Source organism: Oncorhynchus mykiss, chromosome 17 (assembly GCF_013265735.2).
Source record: "Oncorhynchus mykiss isolate Arlee chromosome 17, USDA_OmykA_1.1, whole genome shotgun sequence".
Classification (NCBI taxonomy): Eukaryota; Metazoa; Chordata; class Actinopteri; order Salmoniformes; family Salmonidae; genus Oncorhynchus; species Oncorhynchus mykiss.
The window spans coordinates 22,092,084-22,118,958 of record NC_048581.1 but is presented as its reverse complement, the minus strand read 5'-3'; the positions used below and the strand labels follow the sequence as shown (position 1 = coordinate 22,118,958).

Genomic DNA, 26,875 nt, shown 5'->3' with positions numbered 1-26,875 from the left:
TGTTAAGGTCAGGAAGTGTTGCGATGAGGTCAGAGGAAAATGTTGCGTCATCCCATTTAAGACCATAGAGGTTAGCCAGAATAACCTGTGTGCTAAACCATTTCCGCATTACTATAATATATCTTCCATTAGTATCTGAAATGACTTTGGAGGAGACAAAAGGGGTGCCTTTTCTGATAAGGATGGCTGCCCCTCTGGCCTTAGCACCAAAGTTGGAGTGAAATATTTGGTCTACTTATCCTCTCTTTAGTTCATCATGGTCGCTGGACCGGAGATGGGTCTCTTGGAGAAAAACAATGTCCAGACTTAAGGACATAAGATGAGCATACACTTGGCTACGCTTGACCACCTGGGTAATTCCTTTCACGTCCCAGCTGATAAAGCATGTGGAGCCTAGAGTATGTTAATTAGGCGTAGTCATAGTAATCAGAAATGAATGTTAGTACAATGTAAAATGTAAAGAAAATAAAAAACAGCTAAAACAACAAAATACCCAGAAGACAAACTTGGACCCCTATGCTGGCCTTCCTCCTGTTGGAAGGCTGCATCTACCTCTCCTAGACCAGAGCGAAATGCTACCATGTTCAAATGAACCTCAGTAGAGCTCTGTCCTGGGCCAACATAATAAAGTTACAACTAGGGAAGGGATTCTGGAGGGAACCACCAAAGTTATCTAAGGTATCTTATGCAAAATGCATATTTTAAGGATAGTAAAACAATATATAAAAAAGGAAGTATAGGTTTATGTCCCCCCCCCCCCTCCCTCAACCACTTAGGATGACTTGAAACACACATATATATATACACACACACAACTCTCAAAACATTTAATTAAATAAGTAAATAGAAGGGAAAAAAGTTAAATTCAACATTTGTATAAATGTAACCCTCTGTTGAACATCCTAACAAGCCAGAACACATACAATTGTCTGGAAAATGCATGGTAAATAATACCCGTGCTGCAGTGTTCGCTCGGCTATACAGGTCTACTCTTTTCTATCCATAGCTTCAAGCCTCACTGTAGAAATGTATCATCGCTGAATTCTGTGTGTGATGGTTACAGTTACAGCTTCAGGTCACCATGTCCCAATCATGCTAATTAGTTTTTCCCCCCAGATTGCCTTTGCCATGTTTGGTGTCTATGTGCTGATTGATGACAAGAACGTCCTAGATGCCCAGAAGGTCTTTGTCTCCATGGCTCTCATCAACATTCTGAAGACCCCACTGAGCCAGCTACCCTTTGCCATGAGCACTACCATGCAGGTGAAATACAATGTCCAGTATTCAACAGACCAAACCAATGTATAATGTTTTGTGCTGCTGTTCAACAAAAAAAATGTCTTTGAATTTTAGGCCATTGTCTCGCTGAAGCGCTTAGGGAAATACCTGTGTTCTGAGGAGCTGAAAGACGACAATGTAGCCAAGGCCCCTTTGAGTACTGGTAAGAACACCTACTGGTGCCATGTATGTTGACATACTTGACCTATAACTTTTAGCTCCAAGTGGAGCAAAGGGCTTTGTATCAGCCTATAGCAATTAATCAACAAAAACACTCATAGCAACTCTTACCCAGTGGGAACTGTGGTCTGCCTCTGCCTGTCATAACCAATAAAAACAAGCCTCTGAAGATTTGTTGTTTACATCCATGGCATTCTATCCAGAACCCGTAATGGTAATGTTATGTTGTCACTTCCTGTGATCGAGGTCGACTGGGGAGACTGAGTAATGATAGGATGTTGCCATCCAGTGGTTGAATGTAAATTACTTCTAGACAGTCAGACGTATGATTCCGGATAAATAAAAGCAGTTTTCTTCGCCTGTAATCCGTCAACACTTCCTTAAGACAGCTCGTAAAAAGAACACACTGTAATTTTAGATTTCTTGTAATTATGTAGACTCTGCAATTTGACATGTCACTTAAAAGGACATTATATTTTTAACGTTGGGTAGTTGTTGGGTGCATAAACGGGTGCATAAACTGTTATGCCTGTATGCAGAGAGGAAATATTAGTGTATTTCTTCAATGGTTCCTCTCTCCTCTCTTTCTATTTTCTTCTCAGATGGGGAAGGTGTGTTGATAGACAACGGAACGTTCAGTTGGACTAAAGAAGGTCCTCCATGCCTTAAAAGGTAAATCATAACAGTATTCCCATTTTCACACGTCCTGAAGTTTAAGTTAAGAGACTCAACTCCACTCCTCTGTTTACAGGATTAATGTGCGTGTACCCCAGGGTTCACTGGTGGCGGTGGTGGGCCATGTGGGTAGCGGTAAGTCCTCCCTGCTGTCTGCCATGCTTGGAGAGACAGAGAAGAGGAGCGGCAGTGTCTCAATTAAGGTAAACAAGTTCTCTTAAAATAGGAAGCAACAGAAGTTGAATATATTGAATCTAAGGTTTTCAGTTTCAGTGTTACAATCTGTCTATGAGGGTCTGGTTTACACTCAATGTTCTTCTTCTTCAATGCTAATGTTCCTCTATTTAATGTTCCACAGGGCTCAGTGGCCTATGTACCTCAGCAGGCCTGGATCCAGAATGCCACGGTCCAGGACAATGTTACGTTTGGTCGTGAGAAGCAGAAGACCTGGTACCAGCGGGTGTTGGATGCCTGTGCTCTGCTGCCTGACCTAGAGATCCTGCCTGCTGGAGATTCCACAGAGATTGGGGAGAAGGTGTGAAAATAATATTCTAGAATTCCACCTCATTTTCACTAGATGGTCAATCAAATGGTCTTCTAGAATGTTCTGGAATCTTGAGTCATGTCTTCTTCTTGATTGTTCTCCCTGACAGGGTCTGAACCTCTCGGGTGGTCAGAAGCAGAGGGTGAGCCTGGCAAGGGCTGTGTACAGGAAGGCTGACGTCTATCTGCTGGATGACCCCCTGTCTGCTGTGGATGCTCATGTGGGGCAACACATCTTCGACAAAGTCATCGGACCCAAGGGAGTGCTAAGAAATAAGGTAAAACTACGACCAAAATATGATCTCTATTAACAGTCAGAGTGACACTTGTAGAAATCAATATTAGAAGCTTACACGTAATCGACTGTTCCTTGTGTGGTTTTGAGATGGAAAAGCAGATTCTTCAAATCAAATCCACCATTTGTATTAGGCTAGTTCCGTTGATTGTCTGTTTTGATTAATCCTGCTCCTGTGGTTTGTGCTACCAGACCCGTGTCCTAGTAACCCATGGGATGAGCTTCCTGCCCCAGGCGGACCTCATCCTGGTGCTGGTGGACGGGGAGATCACAGAGAGTGGCTCCTACCAGGAGTTGCTGAGCCGCCATGGGGCCTTTGCAGACTTCATCCATACCTTCGCCAGCAACGACCGTAAAGAGAGTGTCACAGAGACTGCCACACAGAGAGGTAGGACCTCATTGTAATGAAATTTGGGAGAAGTCATTATTGCCATTGATGAACAAACATTTGCTTCTCACCAACAAGCTATTCACCATGTAAATAAAAATGTTGTACCATTGCTGCAGGTGCCAGGAGGGCCAGCTCACGGCTGAGTGTTACAGACTTCATGCCATTCTCAAGAGATCTATCCCAAGAGCAGCTCATTGGGTAAGTGAATTTCCAGCGCACATCACATACTTTTTTCCTGATAACATCATGGTTCTAATTGATTCAGTGGTATAATAAACGTCTATTGGAGAAAGTCACATTGAGCATGCCAAGCATTTTAAAAATAAAAACCTAACTGAAACCCCTCTATGTTCTCTAGGGGAGACACCAACAGTACTAACCTGCAGGGTATGGAGCCCATGTCTGAGATAGACGAGGAGCAGGTTCCTGAGGACTTGGGAAAGCTGATGGAGGTTGACAAGGCACGCACTGGGAGGGTGAGTCTAGAAGAGCTGATTTTTGACTGCACCTCTTATGGTTAAAAATGGTTCAAACTAAATGATAAAGTCTCCATAGCCATACAGGTTGTACCCATTTGAGCGCTCCAGTACATTGTTTCTTTAAAACAAATGGAGCTTCTTTCTCACCTTTTACATATTAAGGTGTTTGTCAATTTCTAGCAACTGATTGCCTGTCTTTTTTACCACAGGTGAGGCTGGAGATGTACATGGAGTACTTCAAGACCATCGGCATGGCCTTCATCATCCCCATCGTCTTCCTGTACGCCTTCCAACAGGGGGCCTCGCTGACCTACAACTACTGGCTGAGCCTGTGGGCCGACGAACCCATCGTCAACGGCACCCAGGTCGACACGGACATGAAGCTGGCCGTCTACGGGGCTCTGGGCTTCGCACAAGGTCAGTGGTGAATGCATTTTACTGAGAAAAGACACCAAAGATAAAAGTAGGTCCTTTTGACTTGGATGAACAGAAACAGCATAGACTAGTTTAGCTAGAATCCTTAATGGTGAAACAGCAAATACTACAGTTTAGTTAGAATCCTTAATGGTGAAACAGCCAGGTACGTTTGGGGCTATTACAACAACAAATGAGTTACTCTGAAGAATGAACACTGTTTTGTTATTGCTTGCACGACTGAACAGCAGAATATGTACTGCATTTTGTTTTAGCATGCTGCTTGACACACCTCAACTCCATTTCATCCACAAAACAAAAACAATAACAACAAAGGTGCTGGGGAGGACAGTGGCGCTATGTCCCCTAATGTGGATTCCATCTTTAATCCCACTAATGTTTGTTTATTTGGACATGTTATAACCCTCCATTGTACTTGTACTCCAAGAGTCCTTCTGAGAGATTGAGAGTTTCAGTATCTGATATAAACCACAGTTGCCAAACAGCAGGGATCCTAACAGCAGTTTATTTTATATTTCAGGAATCGCTATTTTCGGCACCACGGTGGCCATTTCGGTCGGAGGTATCATCGCGTCCCGTCACCTCCACATGGACCTCCTGAAGAACGTTCTCCACTCCCCCATGTCTTTCTTTGAGACCACCCCCAGTGGGAACCTCCTAAATCGTTTTGCCAAGGAGATCGACGCTATCGACTGCATGATCCCCGACGGCCTCAAGATGATGCTGGGCTACCTCTTCAAGCTGATGGAAGTCTGTATCATCGTCATGCTGGCTACACCTTTTGCGGCGGTCGTCATCCTGCCCCTCGCCATTCTCTACGCCTTCGTTCAGGTATGTTTCTAACCAACTGAGACACCGTTTTGTGGGAGAATAATAGTTTTAGACTCTTGAAAACCAAAATAGCGGATTTTGCAAGTTGTTGGTTTTGCATGGTGATTTATTCCACCTGCTAACATAGTAGTGCTAAGTAATGGCAGGCTAGATACTGTAAATCTACTAGAAATGCTGGAGTGGAAAACCCACTTCCACACATATACACCACCTCTTGGTACTTTCGGTTCATTAAAACGTAATGTTTTATTTTTATACAGAGTTTCTACGTGGCCACATCCTGCCAGCTGCGGAGGCTGGAGTCGGTGAGCCGCTCGCCCATCTACACCCACTTCAACGAGACGGTGCAGGGAGCCAGTGTCATACGGGCCTTCGGAGAACAGCACCGCTTCATTGTGCAGGCTAACAAGAGGGTCGACTTCAACCAGACCTCCTACTTCCCCCGCTTTGTGGCCACCAGGTTAGGTTTGATAGAAACAACACATTCACCTTGCAGTACATGCTCTGGCAAAATAATATATCCAGTTGATGTGGTGACTGGTGTACATTGTTCCGTTTTCAGATGTTTTTTTATTAAAGCCTGGAATAAAAGAAAAAGGGCAACCTATAATTAAATTATACAAATATTTAGCTCCAGACATAGGCCTATAGCAAAGTGCACGTATGCATATTGATTGTGTTGTAGGCCTATATCTCTCACATCTTCTCTCTTCTCTTTGTGACAGACCAGTTTTAAATGCCTTCTGTCAAATGTTTCTGTATTTCTTTATCTGCATTTCTTTCTTCACTACTCTAGGGTTATTATTGCTTGGATAACCTTATCTCTATTATGTATTGATTTATTTTTCATTCTTTATGCGGTGCGTACTGCGCAGAACACCTGAAGAATTATCACTGGGAATTATCACTGTGAATCATTGTAATGTTTGTTTATGTGTCAATTAATCCCGTAAGGGATGGGTTGCCAACTGCCGATTTGACACAATCAAAACACCTCCATGATGAATGGTGGAGGCCAAAACTTTCTCCACAACTAATCGGGCTTTCTTCTCTTGATAACCGCAGGTGGTTGGCAGTTAATCTTGAGTTTGTCGGTAACGGTGTGGTCTTAGCCGCAGCTATTCTCTCAGTGATGGGGAAAGACACCCTGAGCCCTGGCATTGTTGGATTGGCTGTGTCACACTCCCTCCAGGTAAGATATTACACCCTATACCATAGTCATTATAGGTAGACAACTCATTTAGCAACAAAGAAGAATAGTCATTTTAATATTTTGTATCCGGCTACAATCACACAAAACCCATTACAGGCAATCCCTTTTATTGCATCAGAAAGTGCGTGGTTTACCAAACTGAAAAAAAGCAGAAGAATAGCCTACCTACGTGCTGCACAATCCTAACTGCATATTACCTCAAATGAGAGAGCTCTGTTTTCATTTGAACCTCGCAATTGTGTTGTGCAGGTGACTGGCATTCTGAGCTGGATTGTGAGATCATGGACGGACGTAGAGAACAACATTGTGTCTGTTGAGAGGGTGAAGGAGTACGCTGACACTGCAAAAGAGGTAAGCATCTGCATACCTTCTCTGTTAGCTAATACCCCCAATGAAATTAGCTGTTATACAAGTAATATGCATGACATGAGTCATGACATTAACATTGTAAGTTATGTCGGCAGTTACTGTTTTATGAATATTATTCATTCTCTTTTTTAGGTTTACAGTAACTGAAGTGTTGCCAAACTAAACATTTTCTAGCCAGGTTTGCAGTAACTGAAGTGTTGCCAAACTAACCATTGTTTAGCCAGGTTTACAGTATCTGAAGTCTTGCCTAACTAATCATTATCTAGCAAGGTTTACAGTAACTGAAGTGTTGTGCAACTAACCTGTTTAAATCTATAGACATAGAGGGACAAAGAACATAGATATAGAGACACAAAGAACATAGATATAGAGACACAGATCCATTTAATCTTAACTGTTCTCTATACTCACCAGGCTGTGTGGACCGTGGAGGGCAGTTCCCTGCCTCTGGCCTGGCCTCAGACTGGCACTATAGAGTTCCAAGACTATGGACTGCAGTACCGCAAGGGCCTGGACTGGGCACTGAAAGGCATCACCCTGAAAATCCAGGAGAAAGAAAAGGTCAGTACAATCTAGAATGAGGTAGCCTTCTACAGTACCCATAATGCTTTGTTTATGATATTCAGTTTTGTCTGAGGCAACATACTCCTTTTACAGTTTTATCATACTTAGAACCAGGGGCATTTTCCCGGCCATGTTACCTGACCAGTAAAAACTATTTGATCCTATCTAACGAAGGGTCTCATTTGTCATTCTTAGGTTGGCATTGTGGGCAGAACCGGAGCTGGAAAGTCTTCCCTTGCCCTGGGGATCTTCAGAATCCTAGAGGCAGCCAAGGGAGCGATCTACATCGATGGAGTCAACATCGCAGAGATCGGACTCCACGACCTCAGATCCCGCATTACCATCATCCCACAGGTACTACAGTTATTGATTGATTGATTTTATTTGATAATCCCCCAAAATGTCTTACTACAGTGATGGTAACTGACTTTTGCTTCTTCCTCCAACAGGACCCTGTATTGTTCTCCGGCTCTCTGCGTATGAACCTTGACCCCTTCGACACGTATACTGACGAGGAAATATGGAGTTCGCTAGAGCTTGCACACCTCAAGAACTTTGTGTCCAACCTGCCTGACAAACTGAATTATGAGTGCTCGGAAGGAGGAGAGAACCTCAGGTACGGACAATTGAGATATTTGACCAAATAACATAATAGTATATATAAATATATGCCATTTAGCAGACGCTTTTATCCAAAGCAACTTACAGTCATGCGTGCCTACACTTTAGGCATGTATATCTGTCACACCTGCTCCCGCTCTTCCCCCCTGGTGCTCGAGGTAATCACTTTGTTGATTACCCCCTGTATATCTGTCTGTTCCTTGGTTGTTTTCCCTGTGTCCGCATTGTGTTATGTGTTCCTGTCCAGGCACTGTTCCTGTTCCCTTTAATATCCGTCAGCTAATAAACCTTCACTCCCCGTACCTGCTTCTCATCTCCTGCGTCGCTCCCGTGACAATATGTGACACATATCAACTGAGCTACAAAGAACCACTAAAGACCAAACACAAAGCATATAGGCTAGGGCTGGTGTCCTGCATCCAGATTAAGCCTATTCCTGAACTACAAATTATATTGAGCATTATTTTTGCTTAATCTGGTCTACTATATCTGGTTCTATCACCTGTAAACCTCTATATTCTGTGCTTTGGTGCTCAAAGGTTTAAGTGTCAATATTCAACCTTCACTTGTCTCCATCTCTAGTCTGGGTCAGCGCCAGCTGGTCTGCCTGGCCCGCGCTCTCCTCCGTAAGACCAAGATCCTGGTTCTGGATGAGGCCACAGCCGCTGTGGACCTGGAGACAGACACCCTGATCCAGTCCACCATCAGACAACAGTTTGAGGACTGCACCGTGCTCACCATCGCCCACCGCCTCAACACCATCATGGACTATACCAGGTAAGGCTCTCTGCTCTACTTTTTGCCCAGCGCCAGTTGTCTCAAGTTTGGGATGTGCATATCAATTCCTTTCCTACACCTAGTAGCTACTACGCCCCAGTCAAATGATGTCGTAACATCTCAAAATCAATGGTTCTGTCACAGAATTTGACACTTCTTCTCTCTCTTCCTTCCACAGAGTGATAGTGATGGACAAAGGCCACATCTCGGAGATGGACTCCCCAACCAACCTCATCTCAAACAGAGGACAGTTCTACCGCATGTGCCGAGAAGCTGGGCTAGTCTAAAAGCTACCCAGCTCCGAGGTGGCTCTGGCCAGGGGAAAATTCTGATGGCTCTGGCTCTTCCAAATTAACACATGTAGAATCGGCCATTCCAAGCTCCACGATCCAGGCAGTTCAAACTCTTCCTGAGAGCAATGCTTTTATAACGACCAGGAACTGAAGTCGATGTAAACCAAAGATGACCCAGAAGCGAAGCTGATGACGATTTAGTGAACAGTATGTGCTCTCTGGTCCCGATAAAGACATGTAACCTACGCACACTTAAACTGGTGCTCGGAAGGGGAAAGAGACATCAAGCCCCGATCTCAAAGACTGTAATTTATGAAGCTATTATTGGACGCAGATGGGTTGTTGCTAGGCAAACATTTTAAATATTGTATATAGGCTGTGCCAATGAAACTTATGGAGATGAAAGTCAGATTGAGTGCAAAATCCAAAGGACTTTGGTTCCGTCTCTGAATGTGAACCAAATTATTTTTGTAGATCTGCTACATTTAATGAAGCATCTTTTTGAAGAACACTTGGGTACATTTGATGTTGAGTTGAAATCTCAGGCAACCAAATCCAACTATTTTGTTCATATCAGTGATGGTAACTGACATTTGGGTCTTAATCCAACAGGACCCCCGTGTTATCATCTCATCAGACAGAAAAAAAGTTTATAATAGATTCAGATCTATTCTCATACCATCCAACCACAGGGCAAGTCTAGAGAAAGTGGAGCAATATTCTCTGACTGACCACTAGCCTTAAAGGGCTGACCCTGTAAAACCCAGAAAACACAAAGCTTTTCACAGTCATCAATCTGAAATTGAACCCTATTCCACAGAATATAGTGCACTTTTTTAGGCTTTGTACTATATAGGGAATAGGGTGCCATTTCAGACGCACAAACACATTCATCAGTCTGATTCCTACCCAGCCATTTCAGTGTTTTATGAGTCTGGTCAAAGAAGAAAACACTGCAGCGAGCCAAGGTGCTTAGCTAGCCTAGCGTCCAACTATTCTGCGGTATTTGTTTATTTCAGTCTAAGTAAACACATAAAACAGTCAATAGAATCTGTATGGTCGGGTATGTAGGACTAAAATACCTGGCCATTCAACTGTTACAGTGGTGACGGGAAACCCAACATGAATGAAGAGAACGCCTTTTCAAAACAATGGACAAAACGTGTAAAAAAAAAAAAAAAGGGAAAAAAAGTTTCTCTCCACCTTACATCTGTCAGTCATTCCACCTACACACACACCCTAATTCTCTCAGCTATGGGTGCAACACACATGTGCACACAGACCACCTAATTCTCACAGCTATGGGTGCAACACACATGTGCACACAGACCACCTAATTCTCAAAGCTATGGGTGACATATTGAGGTAACAGACTCTCATCACATACCATTCAATGTCAGTGTTATTGTTGTTATTCCTTTGGTTCCAGTTATGACTGGCTGTAAATAGACATTCCTTCCTGTTTATATCTATAACATGGACTTTTCCAAAAGAAGTCAAAGGATCTTAATATTTTTGTCTTACTGGTTTAGACAATATGCTAAGAAGAAACTATACAATATTTGTGAAATAATGAACATGGAAGTTGCCTTCAAATTCTAAGAGATTGTATTATATTTATACTTTTTGTATTCAATCTGTTAATTTTTTGATTGAACATTTTACTGTGCAATAATTCATGCTGGAAATAATAAAACTGTTTTGAAAATAATGTTTTTGTGAGTCTTGTCTGTGAAACCTTTATGCCTCTATGCCTTATATAAGTATGAGTCAAGCATGACTGCAGGCAGTTGGGTAACATTTTCCAAAGCCTGTCATTGACAGGGTGTGCAGACCACAGGAGGCTGCTGAGGGGAGGACAGCTTGTAACAATGGCCAGAACAGAGCAAATGGAATGTGTTTGATGTATTTGATATCATTCCAACTCCACTCCAGCCTTTACCACGAGCCCGTCCTCCCCAATTAAGTTGCCACCAACCTCCTGCCATGCAGACATTAGGCATAATTTGCTTACAGTAAAGGCACTAGTCACCACAGCCAAAGTCATAAACTCTACTTAAAATGTGATTTTAAACCTAACCTTAATAACACTGCTAACATTGTGCCTATACCTGACCTTACATTAAAAACAAAAAAGCTCATTTTTGTTTTCATAAATGTTTACGACATAGACCACTTTGACTTTGTCGCTGTGGGAACTAGTGGGAAACGATTTGGTCATGCCCAGGCAAGTAACCAATTTAGATCACTAGGTGGGAGCAAAAGTTAACTTGTGAAGCTAACAGTTTATCCTCTGAACTCGGTGAGGGACACGAACGGCATTTGTTTATACCTGTTGCAATGGCGACCATAACGGAACTGAACTGCGGTAAGCATTGTCCTTTCTTTCACTTTAAAGTATATATTACATTTATTAAACGGAAGCGAATTGCAACTGTGCAACTATTTCATAGTTCGTGCAACGCACAGTGTAAGAAGAGGACAGTAGGTAGCGCTAGCTATCAACGTTTGCCTGGCTATCGTACAGAGCAACACACCTTAAATTGTACGTTATTAATATGTCCCCACAAGTTGCAGAGGTTAAGATACCATTTCCAACAACTTATCTTATCTTATTTCCCAGCTCTGAGGGAGAGCCTAGAGTCTCGAGGTGTGTTGGGTCAGCTGAAGGCTCGGATCAGAGCTGAGGTGTTCAGTGCGCTCGACGATCAGAGCGAACCGCGTCCTGCGCTGTCGCACGACAACCTTCTAATCAACGAGCTCATCCGCGAGTACCTGGAATTCAACAAGTATCGATACACAGCGTCTGTGTTGACAGCAGGTGAATATTATGCATTCAATTCAACCATATGACAATCAATTTCAGAACTGAATATAAGTGCCATTGGTAGGTTCACCGTTATTCAATTACAAGTTGGATCTTATGACCTTATCAAATCAATGTTTTTCAGAATCAGGTCAACCTGAGGTACCAATTGACAGACAGTTCATGGCGAATGAGCTGAAAGTGGTGGAGGACCCCAGTTCCAGATCTGTGTAAGTTTATCTAGAAATTATTCATAAAAGGTCACAGGAAACTGATTCCAGACCTGAAATTCTTATCCTATACTGATTGAAAACTGTAAATACTACTAGTAGGCCTAGTAAAGACGTACATATTGTGTGTTTTCAGGCCTCTACTGTACGGATTGCTATCCCACTTCCTAAGCAGCAGTGGAGACAGTGGAGGGAAGCTGTTTCTCAGGGGCTCAGCACCTGCTAATATGACCAGAGACCCTAACACACTCCCTGGTCCTGAGTCTTAACACAGGTGTGTCCTGTCTGTCACTCCAGATTTCACTGGGACTGGGGGTGTTGAGCGACTTTTATTTTATTTATTTTTATTTTTATTTTTTTGCAGTTGATGTCAATAAAGCCTTAATAGTGTGTGTTAATGTTGCCAAAACAGATTAAAATCAACAGGTCTGAATTTGATTTCATTTGGCCAATTGTTTGTTCCCTGAGAGTCTGTAAATGTAGTCTGTTCTTCACTACTGCTACAGTGCCTTGCGAAAGTATTCGGCCCCCTTGAACTTTGCGACCTTTTGCCACATTTCAGGCTTCAAACATAAAGATATAAAACTGTATTTTTTTGTGAAGAATCAACAACAAGTGGGACACAATCATGAAGTGGAACGACATTTATTGGATATTTCAAACTTTTTTAACAAATCAAAAACTGAAAAATTGGGCGTGCAAAATTATTCAGCCCCCTTAAGTTAATACTTTGTAGCGCCACCTTTTGCTGCGATTACAGCTGTACGTCGCTTGGGGTATGTCTCTATCAGTTTTGCACATCGAGAGACTGACATTTTTTCCCATTCCTCCTTGCAAAACAGCTCGAGCTCAGTGAGGTTGGATGGAGAGCATTTGTGAACAGCAGTTTTCAGTTCTTTCCACAGATTCTCGATTGGATTCAGGTCTGGACTTTGACTTGGCCATTCTAACACCTGGATATGTTTATTTTTGAACCATTCCATTGTAGATTTTGCTTTATGTTTTGGATCATTGTCTTGTTGGAAGACAAATCTCCGTCCCAGTCTCAGGTCTTTTGCAGACTCCATCAGGTTTTCTTCCAAAATGGTCCTGTATTTGGCTCCATCCATCTTCCCATCAATTTTAACCATCTTCCCTGTCCCTGCTGAAGAAAAGCAGGCCCAAACCATGATGCTGCTACCACCATGTTTGACAGTGGGGATGGTGTGTTCAGCTGTGTTGCTTTTACGCCAAACATAACGTTTTGCATTGTTGCCAAAAAGTTCAATTTTGGTTTCATCTGACCAGAGCACCTTCTTCCACATGTTTGGTGTGTCTCCCAGGTGGCTTGTGGCAAACTTTAAACAACACTTTTTATGGATATCTTTAAGAAATGGCTTTCTTCTTGCCACTCTTCCATAAAGGCCAGATTTGTGCAGTATACGAATGATTGTTGTCCTATGGACAGAGTCTCCCACCTCAGCTGTAGATCTCTGCAGTTCATCCAGAGTGATCATGGGCCTCTTGGCTGCATCTTTGATCAGTCTTCTCCTTGTATGAGCTGAAAGTTTAGAGGGACGGCCAGGTCTTGGTAGATTTGCAGTGGTCTGATACTCCTTCCATTTCAATATTATCGCTTGCACAGTGCTCCTTGGGATGTTTAAAGCTTGGGAAATCTTTTTGTATCCAAATCCGGCTTTAAACTTCTTCACAACAGTATCTCGGACCTGCCTGGTGTGTTCCTTGTTCTTCATGATGCTCTCTGCGCTTTTAACGGACCTCTGAGACTATCACAGTGCAGGTGCATTTATACGAAGACTTGATTACACACAGGTGGATTGTATTTATCATCATTAGTCATTTAGGTCAACATTGGATCATTCAGAGATCCTCACTGAACTTCTGGAGAGAGTTTGCTGCACTGAAAGTAAAGGGGCTGAATAATTTTGCACGCCCAATTTTTCAGTTTATGATTTGTTAAAAAAGTTTGAAATATCCAATAAATGTCGTTCCACTTCATGATTGTGTCCCACTTGTTGTTGATTCTTCACAAAAAAATACAGTTTTATATCTATGTTTGAAGCCTGAAATGTGGCAAAAGGTCGCAAAGTTCAAGGGGGCCGAATACTTTCGCAAGGCACTGTATGTCCGCATAGCTGTACATACTGTAGTAAGCGTTTTATGTGCCAATTGCTCATGAAGATGTATTTCAAATAAATAGTTGTTTTAATACATTTTTATTTTAATAAAGCATTTTTAGCATATTTGTAATTATTCGATTTTAGGTATAGGCTACACATGTTGATTTTGTTGATGTGGATCTATAGGTAATCATTTATATTTTGGCATTAGGTCTATTGTTTGTAGTTAATGGGTTTATCACTTTATAATTGTTTTATGTTTCATCACACAGTGGCTGTAGTAGCACAAAATAATTTTGCCCGGAGTATTCAGGCATTTTTACAGTGTATCTTCACTCCCACATTCTCATAAAACTCAGTGATAAACACCTTCCACTGAGGAAGTGCACAGAGGCAATAAACTGTCTCGAATGTCTATTGTGGTCACGACAAACAAAGCCAACATTTATGAAGTCAGTATAGAATGTTTATACAAGTGTTATCTCATGGTCTTAGCATATAGGCATTGTACTGTAGAGCATAATATGCTGTAGCTCACATATAAAGAAAGACTTAGGCCTGCCTGCCTGCTATCACATCTACTGTGTGTCCCAAATGGCACCCTATTCCCTTTATAGTGCACTACTTTTGACCAGGGCCTATAGGGATTCTTTATCACTATCATAGGGAATAGGGTTCCGTTTGGGACATAGGCCTGCCTACTATCACGTCTCTCATGTAATCTAACTAGTCTAGAGCTGATTTCTCTCACTTGATAAATGGCTGCTATAAATTCTAAGGCCAGATGACCATACAGATGACCAAAAAAAAGTGCTCTCTTGAACCTAAAACGTTTATACCTGGAACCAAAAAGGGTTCTCCTATGGGAACAGCCGAAGAACCCTCTTGGAACCCTTTTTTTCCACGTTTACAGTCAGAGCACCGTACTGTTGCTGTATAAGGAAAGATTTGAGCAATGCTCTCCCAGTGCTGCCAAAATCTAAAAGGTTGAAGTTGTCTTGGAACAATGTCCCCTGTGGACTTCTGTTGATTTATCTACATTGTCTACCTCTCTGATGTTAGGAAAGTTATGATGGAGATTTCAAACAACTGATAACAGTGTAGTGGGTGCAGATTCAGAGACACTTTAGCCCAGAATCAGCATGGATTCACCCTTTTAGTATTAAATCTCTTGAAATCGATATATTGTTGACAAGCCAAGGAGATATAGCCCTTTACTATGCATCTCCTATCTGCTTTCACATTTCCACAAGCATAAGGTCTATTAGTAGAATTACCACAGAGATTAACTTTTTTTCAACCCAAATTACCATCTCCTTCATATCAATTTATGAAATACTCACTAATCTTTCCGTTTATAAAATGGGAAACGTCCACTTCTCCCTCTCAACTAAATTATTTCTGAGACCTATCCATATCAGTTGAACGAAAAACAACATTTCTACTAATCCCTATATTTACCTAAGCCAGGATTCCTCAACTGGCAGTGAATCTATTTGGCCACCCAAGACTGTAAAAACACCAGCAAATCAGCTCCAAGTGACTTTCATTTTGGAAAACTGTTCCAAAGTATTCCCACCCATAATAGAGAGATACACTGAGTATACCAAACATTAAGAATACCTTCCTAATATTGAATTGCAGGCCCCCTTTTGCCCTCAGAACATTCTCAATTCATCGGGGCATGGACTCTACAAGGTGTCGAAAGCATTCCACAGGGATGCTAGCCCATGTTGACTCCAATGCTTCCCACAGTTATGTCAAGTTGGCTGGATGTCCTTTGGGTGGTGGACCATTCTTTAAAAACACGGAAACTGTTGAGCGTGAAAAACACAGCAGTGTTGCAGTTCTTGACACAAACCAGTGCGCCTGGCACCGACTACCATACCCCGTTCAAAGGCACATAAATATTTTGTCTTGTCCATTCACAATCCATGTCTCAATTGTCTCCAGGCTTAAAAATCCTTCTTTAACCTGTCTCCTCCCCTTCATCTACACTGCTTAACATGGATTTATTAAGTGACATCAATAAGGGATCATAGCTTTCACCTGGATTCACCTGGTCAGTCTGTGTCATGGAAAGAGCAGGTGTTCCTAATGTTTTTTATACTCAGTATATGTGATTGTGTACAAATGTAAGTAATGTTTGAAATGGTTATGTTTTAGTCAAATATTGTATATGTTTGGGTGCCTTGTGGTCAATTTGCAGTCTATTATGTATAATTATGTTCCGGCCCCCTGACCATCCATCCGATCAAGACAAAATGGGCCAGCAGCTGAATCTAGTTGATGATCCCTGACCTAAACTGATTATGAAGTGAGAAACGTCCTCCTCCTTCCCTCCCCCCGGTCCCTGCTCCCTCTCTTTTTCTCTCTTCTTGTTCTCTATCTCACCCCCCCCCCCCCCCCCCCCCCTCTCCTCTCATCCCTCCCTCCTTCCTTGTGTTCCGTGGGGCAGCTCAGAACTGTAGCTGGAGAGCCCTAGTGACGTCCCTGTGTTGCCTAGACTCAGCGCAGGTCACACAAACATCTGCCTGCTGCTGCTGTGGGCCGGGCCTCTATCTTCCCTCTCTCACCCGTCTCCCCCATCCTCATTTCCTCTTTCGCCATAAAAGGGAACACAACATTCTTATCTCACTCTGAGAATGACATTGCTCTGAGCCCTGGAAACTCAAGTCTATACCTAGAGTCAGACATCTTTCTTTACCTTACCTCCTGTTTCCCCAGTCAGATATCTTGTACTGTAGTGTTACAGGTTGTTGTATTGAACTGTAATGTAACAAAGACATTACTTGAATAGCCTGCCATTGCATCGGCAAGTGATCTAAAGAGAAACTAGTTATGAATGTGATGTCTATCCATATTCTATGAGATGAACAGGTGTTCCTGTACCTGTTTGTTTACTGAGTGTTAATTCATGGAGATGTTATTTTTTGCTGCTCCTGTAGACACAGTATCAATGGTGACAGCAAAGATGCTTTACAGAAGCAACCTGCTTTTGGCATCCCTAGGAGTGATGCCATGCACTATTCCTAGAACTCTTTAGCTAATTCTTAGAACTACAGCTCTATCTGCGGATCTCCCTAGCCCTGCCTAGTTTGCACCTCTGCTCAGGCAGTCCAAATATTTTCTCAGACAGATACATAGCTATATATGCAGAGGAAATAGAACTATGACTGTTGTTATTCACTGGGCCGATTGCCTGAAAATTGGTAGCATTGTTCCACCATTTATATTGTACATTGGAAGTGTGTGCAACATCTGTATAAATACGATTGAGTACAGTGCTGCTTCACTGCACCAGAGAGCAGCGTTGTTTGTTCTGAGCTTAAATTAGAACGCAATTACATTTCTATGGGGACAAATGTATCTACAAACATATGGCTGTGTCAACTGTTTGTCCATCTATGGCTACAAATGGTAGTCAGGGGGGCCGCTGGGGACATAAAGTGTATGTATGGTAAATGATTTAAAGAACTCAGAAAATATGTATTTGTCTTGGATAGTTTTCAGCTCCCATATAGATTGTGCTGTATAAGGAGAATTTGGTTATGAACTAATACTCGTGTCAATAAATCATAACCTTTTTATGCCGTTTTTGGAGGTGAGGGACAAAGCCGGCGAGATTGATAGGCACTTATGGTTCATGCCCATGTAATCACCAAGTACTGTACTTGTGCATGGCAAAACCCTTCATCTCTCTCTACATCCTTCTAATCAACAGCGTGATCATCAACAACAACAATACCCTTCTCTGGAATGGTGTCCATTTCCTCTTCTACTGTAAGTAACCTTCTCCCAGTCAGAAATGTGGACACCCACCCTCATCACCACCTCCTCCGCATAACCCCAGTCAGACACAGTCTGTCAGAGATGAGTTGAGGCTGAATGAGGCAGGCATCTTGGAGAACCAGAGGAGGGGAGTATGTCTTGGCTCGGACCTATCAGAAGAGCTTCTTTCTCGGCTACAGGCCGTGCCTGGACTGCTGCCTCGTCCTGACTTCTGCACTTACCCCGTCAGGGTTTTCCACCTCGTCCGTCCTTCATCTCTCCCCCCGCACCTCCCACTTTTCTTGGGTCATACATAATGTCTACTGCCTGAGATACAGTCTGTTACACTGTCATTAAAGGGCAATGAATAAACCGAGAAACAAACAAAGCGGCAGTGAGAGGAGAGGTGGAGGGATGAGCAGGGCTCAGGGAGCGGAAAGTCTATACAGACTAAATAACTACTAACTGTGGTGTGTGCTGGAGAACTGGCGCTTTGAAAATAGTCAGCGCGAGTACATCATGAAATATAACTTCATGGAATCAACACCCTAGGAATAAGATGACATTTCACCAAAGTGAACTATCCCTTTAAACACACAAATTGAATGCTAATCTGTCGAGGTGATGTCATTAACATCATATGAATGTATATTGATAATAACCAATACTGATCACCAAAACTCTCATAGCAAAGACACTGAGATGTCATCAGAGGGAGATGCTACAAGTAAATAGTGCAGAGTTATCCCCATAGAAACACCCCTTCTTGTTTGAACAATACCATTGCTGCTGGACCATATTTAGTCACTGGGGCCCAGGCCACCTGCACTAGACTTTTAAGCTGCCCAGATTCCATCCAGACCCCACAGTCCTTATATGGCACAGTGCGTTGCGTCTCTGCATTTCTCTCTCTTTCTCTCTCTCCTTTCTCCTTCCTTACTACACACCAGCCCCCCTGATCTTGATGTTGACCAGAGACCGAGCCAGCAGGTTTCCAACCCCTAGTCATCCCCCTCCATCTTGGTCCCTTGAACTGTCATCGTCGTTTTGCACACATACCAATGGAGATGTGCTGTTTGGCACCGGAGAGAGGCCCAGTCATGGCATCACAAAGCAAGGTAATTTATTGAGCCAATCAGGAGGTGTCCTTATATAGGACGTTCCATTGGACTAGAGATAGAGGAGCAGGAAAGAGGGAGAAGAGTGGAATGCGATGTGTGTAACAATATGGGGACACACAAACACATGGGACGCATCCCCTTCCTCCACCATCCTCCCCCTTCCTCCCTCGTCCTCCAGTAGTGTGTATCAAGGGGAATCTCTCTCTCTCTTCCCCCTCCTCTAAAGTCCATCAAGACGGATTTTCTCCTCTGGTAACAGCTGGGCTGCCTTGATGGGAGTGGGACTGGACCTTTGTATATACAATAGTACTGTATGTCAATGGGACTGGACCACAGAACCTCTGGGACGAAGTGCCATTAAACATCATCAGAAGTGTCATGGAGATGAATTGCCAATGGAGATGAATTGCCCATATTATTTATTTTGACAGGCCTAAGTACCATCAAGTGAACAGACAGACTGTAGAGACACAGACTGTATATGTATCCATGGGATATACTGAGATTCCCATGATTTAGAGTTCAAAATAGTGAAAAAGGGAGCCAAGTTTGAGTTAAATTGATGTAATTTCCAAAGGTTCTGCATGATATGATGTGTGCCGAGGGCTCTTGGTGTTGATGGAAGTGTGCCATTTGGAAAGAGACAGTGACAGTGTCAATTCTAAACATCATCCTTAAAAACAGACAAATGACACTGATAACCACTGTTTACTATAGATGTTGTTGAGCTCCTCGGGCAATATTCCCACAGTAGGTCCATAGGAGGGTCATATAGTCCTTGGATGACTCATCACCCGCATATTCAACAGTTTCTATGAAGGTATAATATTAAATAATTACCATTAATTTAATTGCACATACAAGTAGGCTATACATATATACTGTACACACACCCCATAACGTTTGCCATTATGCTCACTGAAAGAAAATGAATATGAAGAGATACTAAAGTGTACTATGCATACCAGATAACTATAAAGTGTGTCCGCGTCAAATTAAAATACGCGCAGCCAAATTGCAATTCGTTCTGCTTTTCAGCGTCAAGCACGCTGTGAACATTACAGTACCACAGAGTCTTCAAACTCTTGGACAGTACTTTCGCGCTCTGCGGTAGAATTGGATGATTTTCTGCTGTCAGATCAGAGAGGGGAGGGTCTGCGCGTGCGACTCCACCCCCCGGGTTTAAATGGTAAAGCGAGGTAATTACCAGGGTAATTTGGACTGTTCGTTTTTGGAGTAGGCCACCCTGTCAACCGCAGGACGCTCCAAACCACAACTTTCCAAATCCCCCTGCTGATTCGAATTCATCAAATTTGTAAGTAATTTATTTTTATGCAAGGCCATTGTTTTACTTTGATACAAGTTGGAGAGAATGAGAGTGCACTTGTTGTTTTGCGCGCACCTTTATTATGCACGCTTAGCGACATGGATTGTGCCTCTAAAACTGACATTTTTGTTTATCACATGTACCCTATATTGTAATTCCTTCATGTGTTTAGGTTTCACACACAGCATTTATCACTGAGCAAAATGACAAGAAAATAGATATCGGATATCAATTATCACTGTTCATCTCTGTTACAATTGCATGCTTTTGACAGCTGTTTTCGCATGACTCTAATGTAAATGCAGAACAAGCCAAATCACCCCAGAAGAAATGACTATCCGTGGTAGCCGATACAATGTAACTGCTGTGCTGACATCTGTATGATGCAGTCATATGATGTGGTTAAAGAGTGTGACCTTTTTTATGTTGGCCATCTTTATCAGCGAATTCTTCCCTTTATCAGTGCTGCACAACATTGCCTAACAATGCCTTTCTTTACCACGTTTTCTATACACTAACCAGTAATTCTATCTATACAGCAGCCATGTTATTTATACTGTAACAGCTTGGAATAACAGCTTGACTGAATTATTTACACCAGTAGTGCCATGTTATAGGAAGTAAGGGGAAGTTGACTTTGTATATCTGAAAGAAGAAACGGGCTGAACGCTAACCAGGGTGTTTCCTGTTCTCCTAATATGGTAGTTTAAAGCTGTCTGTCTTGATGCCGAACTTTGCGGTGTGGTGGCTCAGGGTAGACTTGTCACTTGTGAGACTCGTATCCTCTCCAAAATGTCTGTGACTGAGCAGAAAGACATTGGGGTCGTCATCATAGTAACTGATGTTGAAACACAACCTCGTAGTTTGCTGACAGGAGAAGTGGTTATCATATGATTATGCTGCATGGGAGTTTGAGTAAAGCAAGCATGAGGTTTTCTATCTCAGTCTGAGGACTTTGTTACCTCTCAGCTATCTTGTCTCTGACTTTGGAGATTCATTTTGACGGCCTTTGTCGATCCACCACAGAGAGCCTGCAGCATCATCGAAATGATGTTTTCAACCGACTTTCATCCAAGTTTTTTTTGGTGAAATAAAGCACTGCTCTAAGGCACAAGTGAAAACAACATGGTCAGAAGGTCTATCAGGAGAAAATAAAGGCAGATGCTTTTAGAGGTGGAGAACAGCCAAACTGCCTAATAAGAAGAGAGGTGTTTGGAGTAAGCAACACGTGAGACACCATAGCAGTAGAACCCCAGACTGAAATGCATGGTACTCTGACTATCTCTGGGCAGGTAGTTACAACATTAACCTTAATTGCGTTTCAATGACCTAACACAACTGTGAGTTCATAGGCTTCATTCTTCTTCAATGTTACAGGACCTGGCTTTTACATTTTTATTTGGATGTACTGGATTGGAGTGTTGTTTATTCATCATCACATACCTCAGCATGCAAATCTATTTGAATCCGGTATCATTACACCCGGTTTTCGCTCACTAGGATAACTGTGTCTGTATTTACATGTGGGACTATTGCAGTTCATCAGGACTCAGAGCGCAACAAATCAGCTGCCTGGCTACCCAAACTCCTTGCTCTGGCAAAACGCTACGTTTCCTCTCCACAATGAGTCTGGATCTATATAAAATAAAATTTGATTTGATTTGATTTGGATCTGAGTACTTCCCTGACGATTTCTAGAACGCAAACACGTTCTAACTGTTCTGAATGGTCTCAGAAACCTGACTGCTTTTAGACTTTAAAAAAAATTGACTTTGATACTCAGATTGGTTAGAAATGATCCTATTGCTGATGACTTTGTTTTGTCCAACACACCTCACTTTGACATCACCACAAACGACTTCAATGATGGCTGTCTCAGACTGAAGTATGTAGTGAACATAGAGCAGAGTTTGAGTCATCAGGCGAGGAAAATCAGGGCCTTAGTGTTAGTTGACACAGAATACCAGCTGATATACCAGAGTAATGAATGTGTTAGATTCTGTGATAGTTTGGGAGAATTAGGCCTAACTCATTTATTAGGCCTAACTCTTATCCTGGCATAGCTGAGTGCAATCCATTTGAGTCGTCAAGGCTTGATGATGCAGTGTACAGTAACTATTAGGAAATTAGTTTTTGCAATGAAGCCAGGAATCAGGGAAGGGATGGAATGATGAGGGAGAGGGTAAAGCCTTTCACAGGCCCAGGGGTCACCATTCAGCCCCTACAAATAGAAAGGTCAAGTAGTCTCCTGGGCAACCAGTCCATTCATACACAAATAATTTAAACAGTGGTTTATTTGGAACTTAGCGGGTCAGTGGCTGTACGTGCAAGACCACAGGAGGTTCCACTATTTAATTAAAATGGTTCCTACTCAATCTCTATACTATTCTGTGATGAGTTGGACATTTGCCTCGTACTAGATACCAGGATTAGATAAGAACTTATTGATTGTCGTATCTGATGATACATGAAGTGATTCCTTATCTTCTGGCTTTGCTTCCTGGAAAGACCAACTTTGCTATTGAGAATTTAACCATAATTTTACTATACCCTCCCCTTTCTCCTCTCCTCCCGCTCCTCTCTTCTCTACCCTGTTTTCCCCTGCCCCTCATTCTCCTGACAGTATTGACAAACAGAATCCTCTGAGACTCCTCTCCTCCTCCACCTCATCCTCCCTCCTCATGTTCCCTCCCTATCATGCTCTTCAAGTACGGTCTTATAGTCTCTACCCAGGCTGGACTGCTTCCTATCAGCAAACTGCCACCCTGTCAGCCCCCTACTCAGACAGCTGTCGTCAGTGTACGCTGGCTGAGAACAAAGGTGAACACGCGTTGACACAACAAGATGAAGAGCGAGACAGAGAAGGGGGTGAGGAACCACTGACCATGCGTTGACACGACAAGAAGGGAAGGAAAGTGCTGAAATGTTAAGGATTAGGGATGAGAGAGAAAGAAAGATATAAAAATAGTAGAGAGAGAGGTCTAAATTGTTTGAGAGGTGCGGAAAAGTTCAAGGGAGTGAACACACTTGTCTTGCTGCATCTACAGTAACAGTACTGGAGGGGAGTGTCAGGAAAAGTCCACTTATCCTCAGTCAGTAAAGGAAATAGTTCATACTGTATCAGCTGTAATGTCTCCCCTTCATACACAACCTTGGACTACTGTGTTAGAGCTGCATGGGGTTGTGTACTAGTACGGCCCCAATTTATTCTGTGCTGTGCTCTGCAACCATTGCAAATAAGGAACAGGGTAGAGGACAATGTCCTTTTTCCTAAAAAATAGTGTTTCACTCTGGCTAAGTGGATATTTATGCTTTTGTGGGTAGTTTGGCTCTGGCTGGTCCCAGGGGACGCAGTGACAATTTTTCCCAGGAGGACTTGTGACTTGTTCGCATAGTTCCCATTTCTAGTCCTAGAAAGAGCATGCCAATCTGTAACTGTGACTGGGCTGGATAGGAATGATGGGTGCAGGGACTCCATGAGGTAGTGCAATGGATTATAGTCTGAATCTTATCAAGCAAGAGTAGTTTGATTTACCAGCACAAAGGTCAACATTTATCATTAGTTATGTCTTATGTCTGCATAGTCTGATTGTAATTTAAAAGATAGTGTGTCAGAATCCTTTAGACACTGTAGTACTATTGAACTGGATCCATTACAGTGGAGGCTGCTGAGGGGAGGATGGCTCATAGTCAGGCCCGGAATGGAGTCCATGCAATGGTGTCAACCACATGGAAATCACATGTTTGATACCATTCCATTGATTTCATTCCAGTTATAATTATGAGCCGTCCTCCCCTCAGCAGTCTCCACTGACCCGTTGGTGTTTCTATTAGGGTGTTAATCACAGCAAGTTGTTACCAAGATTCCAGTAATGCATTCATAACAGCAGTGAATGATAAAATACTAGCACCGAGTTTGCCATAGAACTGTGCACCTGCTGTGGCTCCAATTCCTACAGGTATGACTCAGAGCCCAGCAGCTAGCTAGCTAGCATCCCTTCCTCCCTCCCACCACCACACGACACTACACAGCCACAGAGGAGAACAGCACAGCAGCGGGACCATGTGAAGCATGAACCATGAACCCCCCCCCCAAACAAGCTCTCCCTCTCTGTCTGTGTTATCATTTTGGCGTAAACTCCAAATTGTGTGGACCAGCTGTAGACATACTCTTCCCTATAAGGGCTTTGTTTGGGAGTTGAACTTGCCTGGCTGTTTAGGTCCATCGAAAGGCCTGCTCCAGAGAAGCAGGCCATATATGGGCATCACAGCACGGGACTGCAATGTAGCGGACGGTGTTGCACAGGAGAGAGAGGGAAAGAAGAAAAATGGACTTTATTGTTGTTGGAGCATTTTTTTCTGTTTAGGGTATGGGTAAACCCCTCACTTGTAAAAGTGTATAGTACTTACAGTACACGAGATGAGAAGATTGATGTAAGTCCTTATCGCATATGGTACAGTTACTTAGAACTAGTTTCCCAGAGTCTATCTTCATGTCTAAACTAGGCACTGTAATGGTTGTAGTCTCCCTTGTGGCTCGTGTAGGAGGCTAAGCCCGAAGAGGGGGGTCTGTGAGAATTACTGTATTCTGGGAGTTTCTGGATGGATGAAGAAATGTTAACCCTTTGAGTGTCCATGCCTTCTGTGGACATATGGCTGGCAGTGGTAGGAGAGTGTATATGTAGTGTCTGACTCGTACACCATTTAGTTAATAACCCCTTGAGTATGTTTTTGAAGTGCTGGACTGAAAACAGAGTTTTCTGTGTGAGAACGTATTTACAGAAAGAATCATGCAATTTATGGAGCTATACCACTGACCCCTGACCTTGTGGTTGCTGTGCACGACCCAGACCCATAACCCCCTTCTCTCAGAGTCGATGACTAGCCAAACCATAAACACATAAACCAATCCAACCCAGTCTTTTAACATTTGAATATCTCTTCTCTCTTTCTCCCACCAGCCCCCCTATCTCTATCCCCATCTCCAGCTGCCCCCCCCCCCCCCCCCCCCCCAAAGACAGAAGGTCTTAGAAGATCCAAGATCCTCCACCGACCACCAAGATGGCTAATAAAAAACAGATGACTGAGGACGAGAAGTTCCTCTTCCTGGACAAGGACTTCATCAACAGTCCCATGGCCCAGGCCGACTGGTCAGCCAAGAAGCTGGTGTGGATCCCCTCAGAGAAGAATGGCTTCGAGGCGGCGAGCGTCAAGGAGGAGCACGGGGACGAGTGTCTGGTAGAGCTGGCCGACAACGGGAAGAAGGTGACGGTGAATAAGGATGATATCCAGAAAATGAACCCTCCCAAGTTCAGTAAGGTGGAGGACATGGCCGAGCTCACCTGCCTGAACGAGGCGTCGGTGCTGCACAACATCCGGGAGAGGTACTTCTCCGGGCTCATCTATGTGAGTTGGACTCTCTACTTTCACACATATACACACTTGTACAGTACACACTCTACACAACCTGAGGTAAATGAATTCCGTCCCACTGGGACAGACGTCAATTCAACGTCCATTCCACTTTGGTTCAACTTCATTTCCTTGAAATGACGTGGAGACAACGTTGATTCAACCAGTGTGTGGCCAGTGGGATAGGCCCATCTACATGAGAATATATGGTCGTAGAAGCACACAGACCCATAAATACTCACAGTAATACACAGTCTTCACAATCTGAGAAAGAGGTCCTTGCTACCAGCAAAAAGGACTGTGATACACATGACAGTCAAGGGTAATTTCAAACACAGCAATTTAATAAGTGTAGAATAACCATGTTGGCTTATTATCAATAATCAACAGGGTGGTTCGAGCCCTGAATGCTGATTGGCTGACAGCCGTGGTATATTGACCATATACCACAAACCCCAGAGGTGCCTTATTGCTTAATAATAACCCTGCTCATCCTTGTTTTTTCTCTGCAGACATACTCTGGCCTGTTCTGTGTAGTGGTGAACCCATACAAGATGCTGCCCATCTACTCTGAGAAAATCATTGAGATGTACAAAGGGAAGAAACGCCACGAAGTTCCCCCTCACATCTACTCCATCACTGACAATGCCTACAGAAACATGATGCAGGGTGGGTTCATCGTTCATAGTTACACCTCTTCCTGATACTGTAGCTTCTTTGTCTGGGAAGGCAGGGTTGGCGTCGCTTCAATTCAGTCCATCAATTGACTGAAATGAAATGTTTGGAATGTCAGTTTACCTGCTGAATTGAAATGAATGACATTTGATTTGATCCCAACCCTGCTTGAGGGCCATGGTATCTCAACACAGCTTATCTTCCTATCTAGCTAGCTACTATCTTGGGAGGATTAAAAGTGGTTTGTATAATATCAGCTGCTACAAAACAGTGATTGCAACAGTCTTGTGTCAGCTGTCTTTAGGTCAACAAATGAACAAAACAACATTTTCAATAACTCAACGATAGCTTCAATACTCTTCAAAAGGTACAATATTTTATCAACTCAGCAGCAGCCAAACTGCAGTGCAGAATACTGCAGAGATATAATTCAGCAATAAGGCCCAAGGAGTGGTGATAAATGGCCAAT

General features: G+C 42.9%; 3 protein-coding genes and 1 long non-coding RNA gene across 6 annotated transcripts in view; 3 read left to right on the top strand and 1 right to left on the bottom strand.

The window, feature by feature from the left end:
* LOC110493494 (multidrug resistance-associated protein 1) overlaps positions 1-10,125 on the top strand; it is a 31,663-nt gene extending 21,538 nt beyond the window's left edge. Inside the window, exons 13-31 of the mRNA XM_021567796.2 lie at positions 1,117-1,263; positions 1,354-1,441; positions 2,061-2,130; positions 2,210-2,336; positions 2,492-2,668; positions 2,787-2,954; positions 3,164-3,359; positions 3,479-3,560; positions 3,721-3,838; positions 4,051-4,258; positions 4,797-5,107; positions 5,368-5,567; positions 6,173-6,299; positions 6,570-6,671; positions 7,104-7,250; positions 7,449-7,607; positions 7,703-7,869; positions 8,457-8,651; positions 8,830-10,125. Of these exons, the coding sequence (XP_021423471.2) occupies positions 1,117-1,263; positions 1,354-1,441; positions 2,061-2,130; positions 2,210-2,336; positions 2,492-2,668; positions 2,787-2,954; positions 3,164-3,359; positions 3,479-3,560; positions 3,721-3,838; positions 4,051-4,258; positions 4,797-5,107; positions 5,368-5,567; positions 6,173-6,299; positions 6,570-6,671; positions 7,104-7,250; positions 7,449-7,607; positions 7,703-7,869; positions 8,457-8,651; positions 8,830-8,938 (2,898 nt within the window). The 3' untranslated portion in view covers positions 8,939-10,125. The remainder of the gene's footprint in view (positions 1-1,116; positions 1,264-1,353; positions 1,442-2,060; positions 2,131-2,209; positions 2,337-2,491; positions 2,669-2,786; positions 2,955-3,163; positions 3,360-3,478; positions 3,561-3,720; positions 3,839-4,050; positions 4,259-4,796; positions 5,108-5,367; positions 5,568-6,172; positions 6,300-6,569; positions 6,672-7,103; positions 7,251-7,448; positions 7,608-7,702; positions 7,870-8,456; positions 8,652-8,829) is intronic.
* On the bottom strand, positions 5,342-7,226 carry LOC110493496. The gene is made up of 2 exons (XR_002469151.2): positions 7,101-7,226; positions 5,342-5,687 (listed from the first exon to the last, which is right to left on the bottom strand). It is a non-coding gene; the product is annotated as an uncharacterized LOC110493496 (long non-coding RNA).
* A 1,010-nt stretch (positions 10,126-11,135) lies between the features above and the next one.
* LOC110493495 (centrosomal protein 20) lies at positions 11,136-12,576 on the top strand. The gene is made up of 4 exons (XM_021567797.2): positions 11,136-11,312; positions 11,568-11,765; positions 11,896-11,980; positions 12,117-12,576. Exons 1-4 carry the CDS (start codon positions 11,285-11,287, stop codon positions 12,247-12,249), a joined length of 444 nt encoding a protein of 147 aa, XP_021423472.2. The 5' UTR covers positions 11,136-11,284; the 3' UTR covers positions 12,250-12,576.
* Positions 12,577-25,294: 12,718 nt separating this feature from the next.
* Positions 25,295-26,875, top strand: part of LOC110493498 (myosin-11) — a 36,785-nt gene continuing 35,204 nt past the window's right edge. For all 3 annotated transcript variants that reach the window (XM_036949393.1, XM_036949392.1, XM_036949394.1), the window contains exons 1-2: positions 25,295-25,725; positions 26,244-26,400. In XM_036949393.1, coding sequence (XP_036805288.1) covers positions 25,381-25,725; positions 26,244-26,400 — 502 coding nt within the window. In that variant the 5' untranslated portion in view covers positions 25,295-25,380. The remainder of the gene's footprint in view (positions 25,726-26,243; positions 26,401-26,875) is intronic.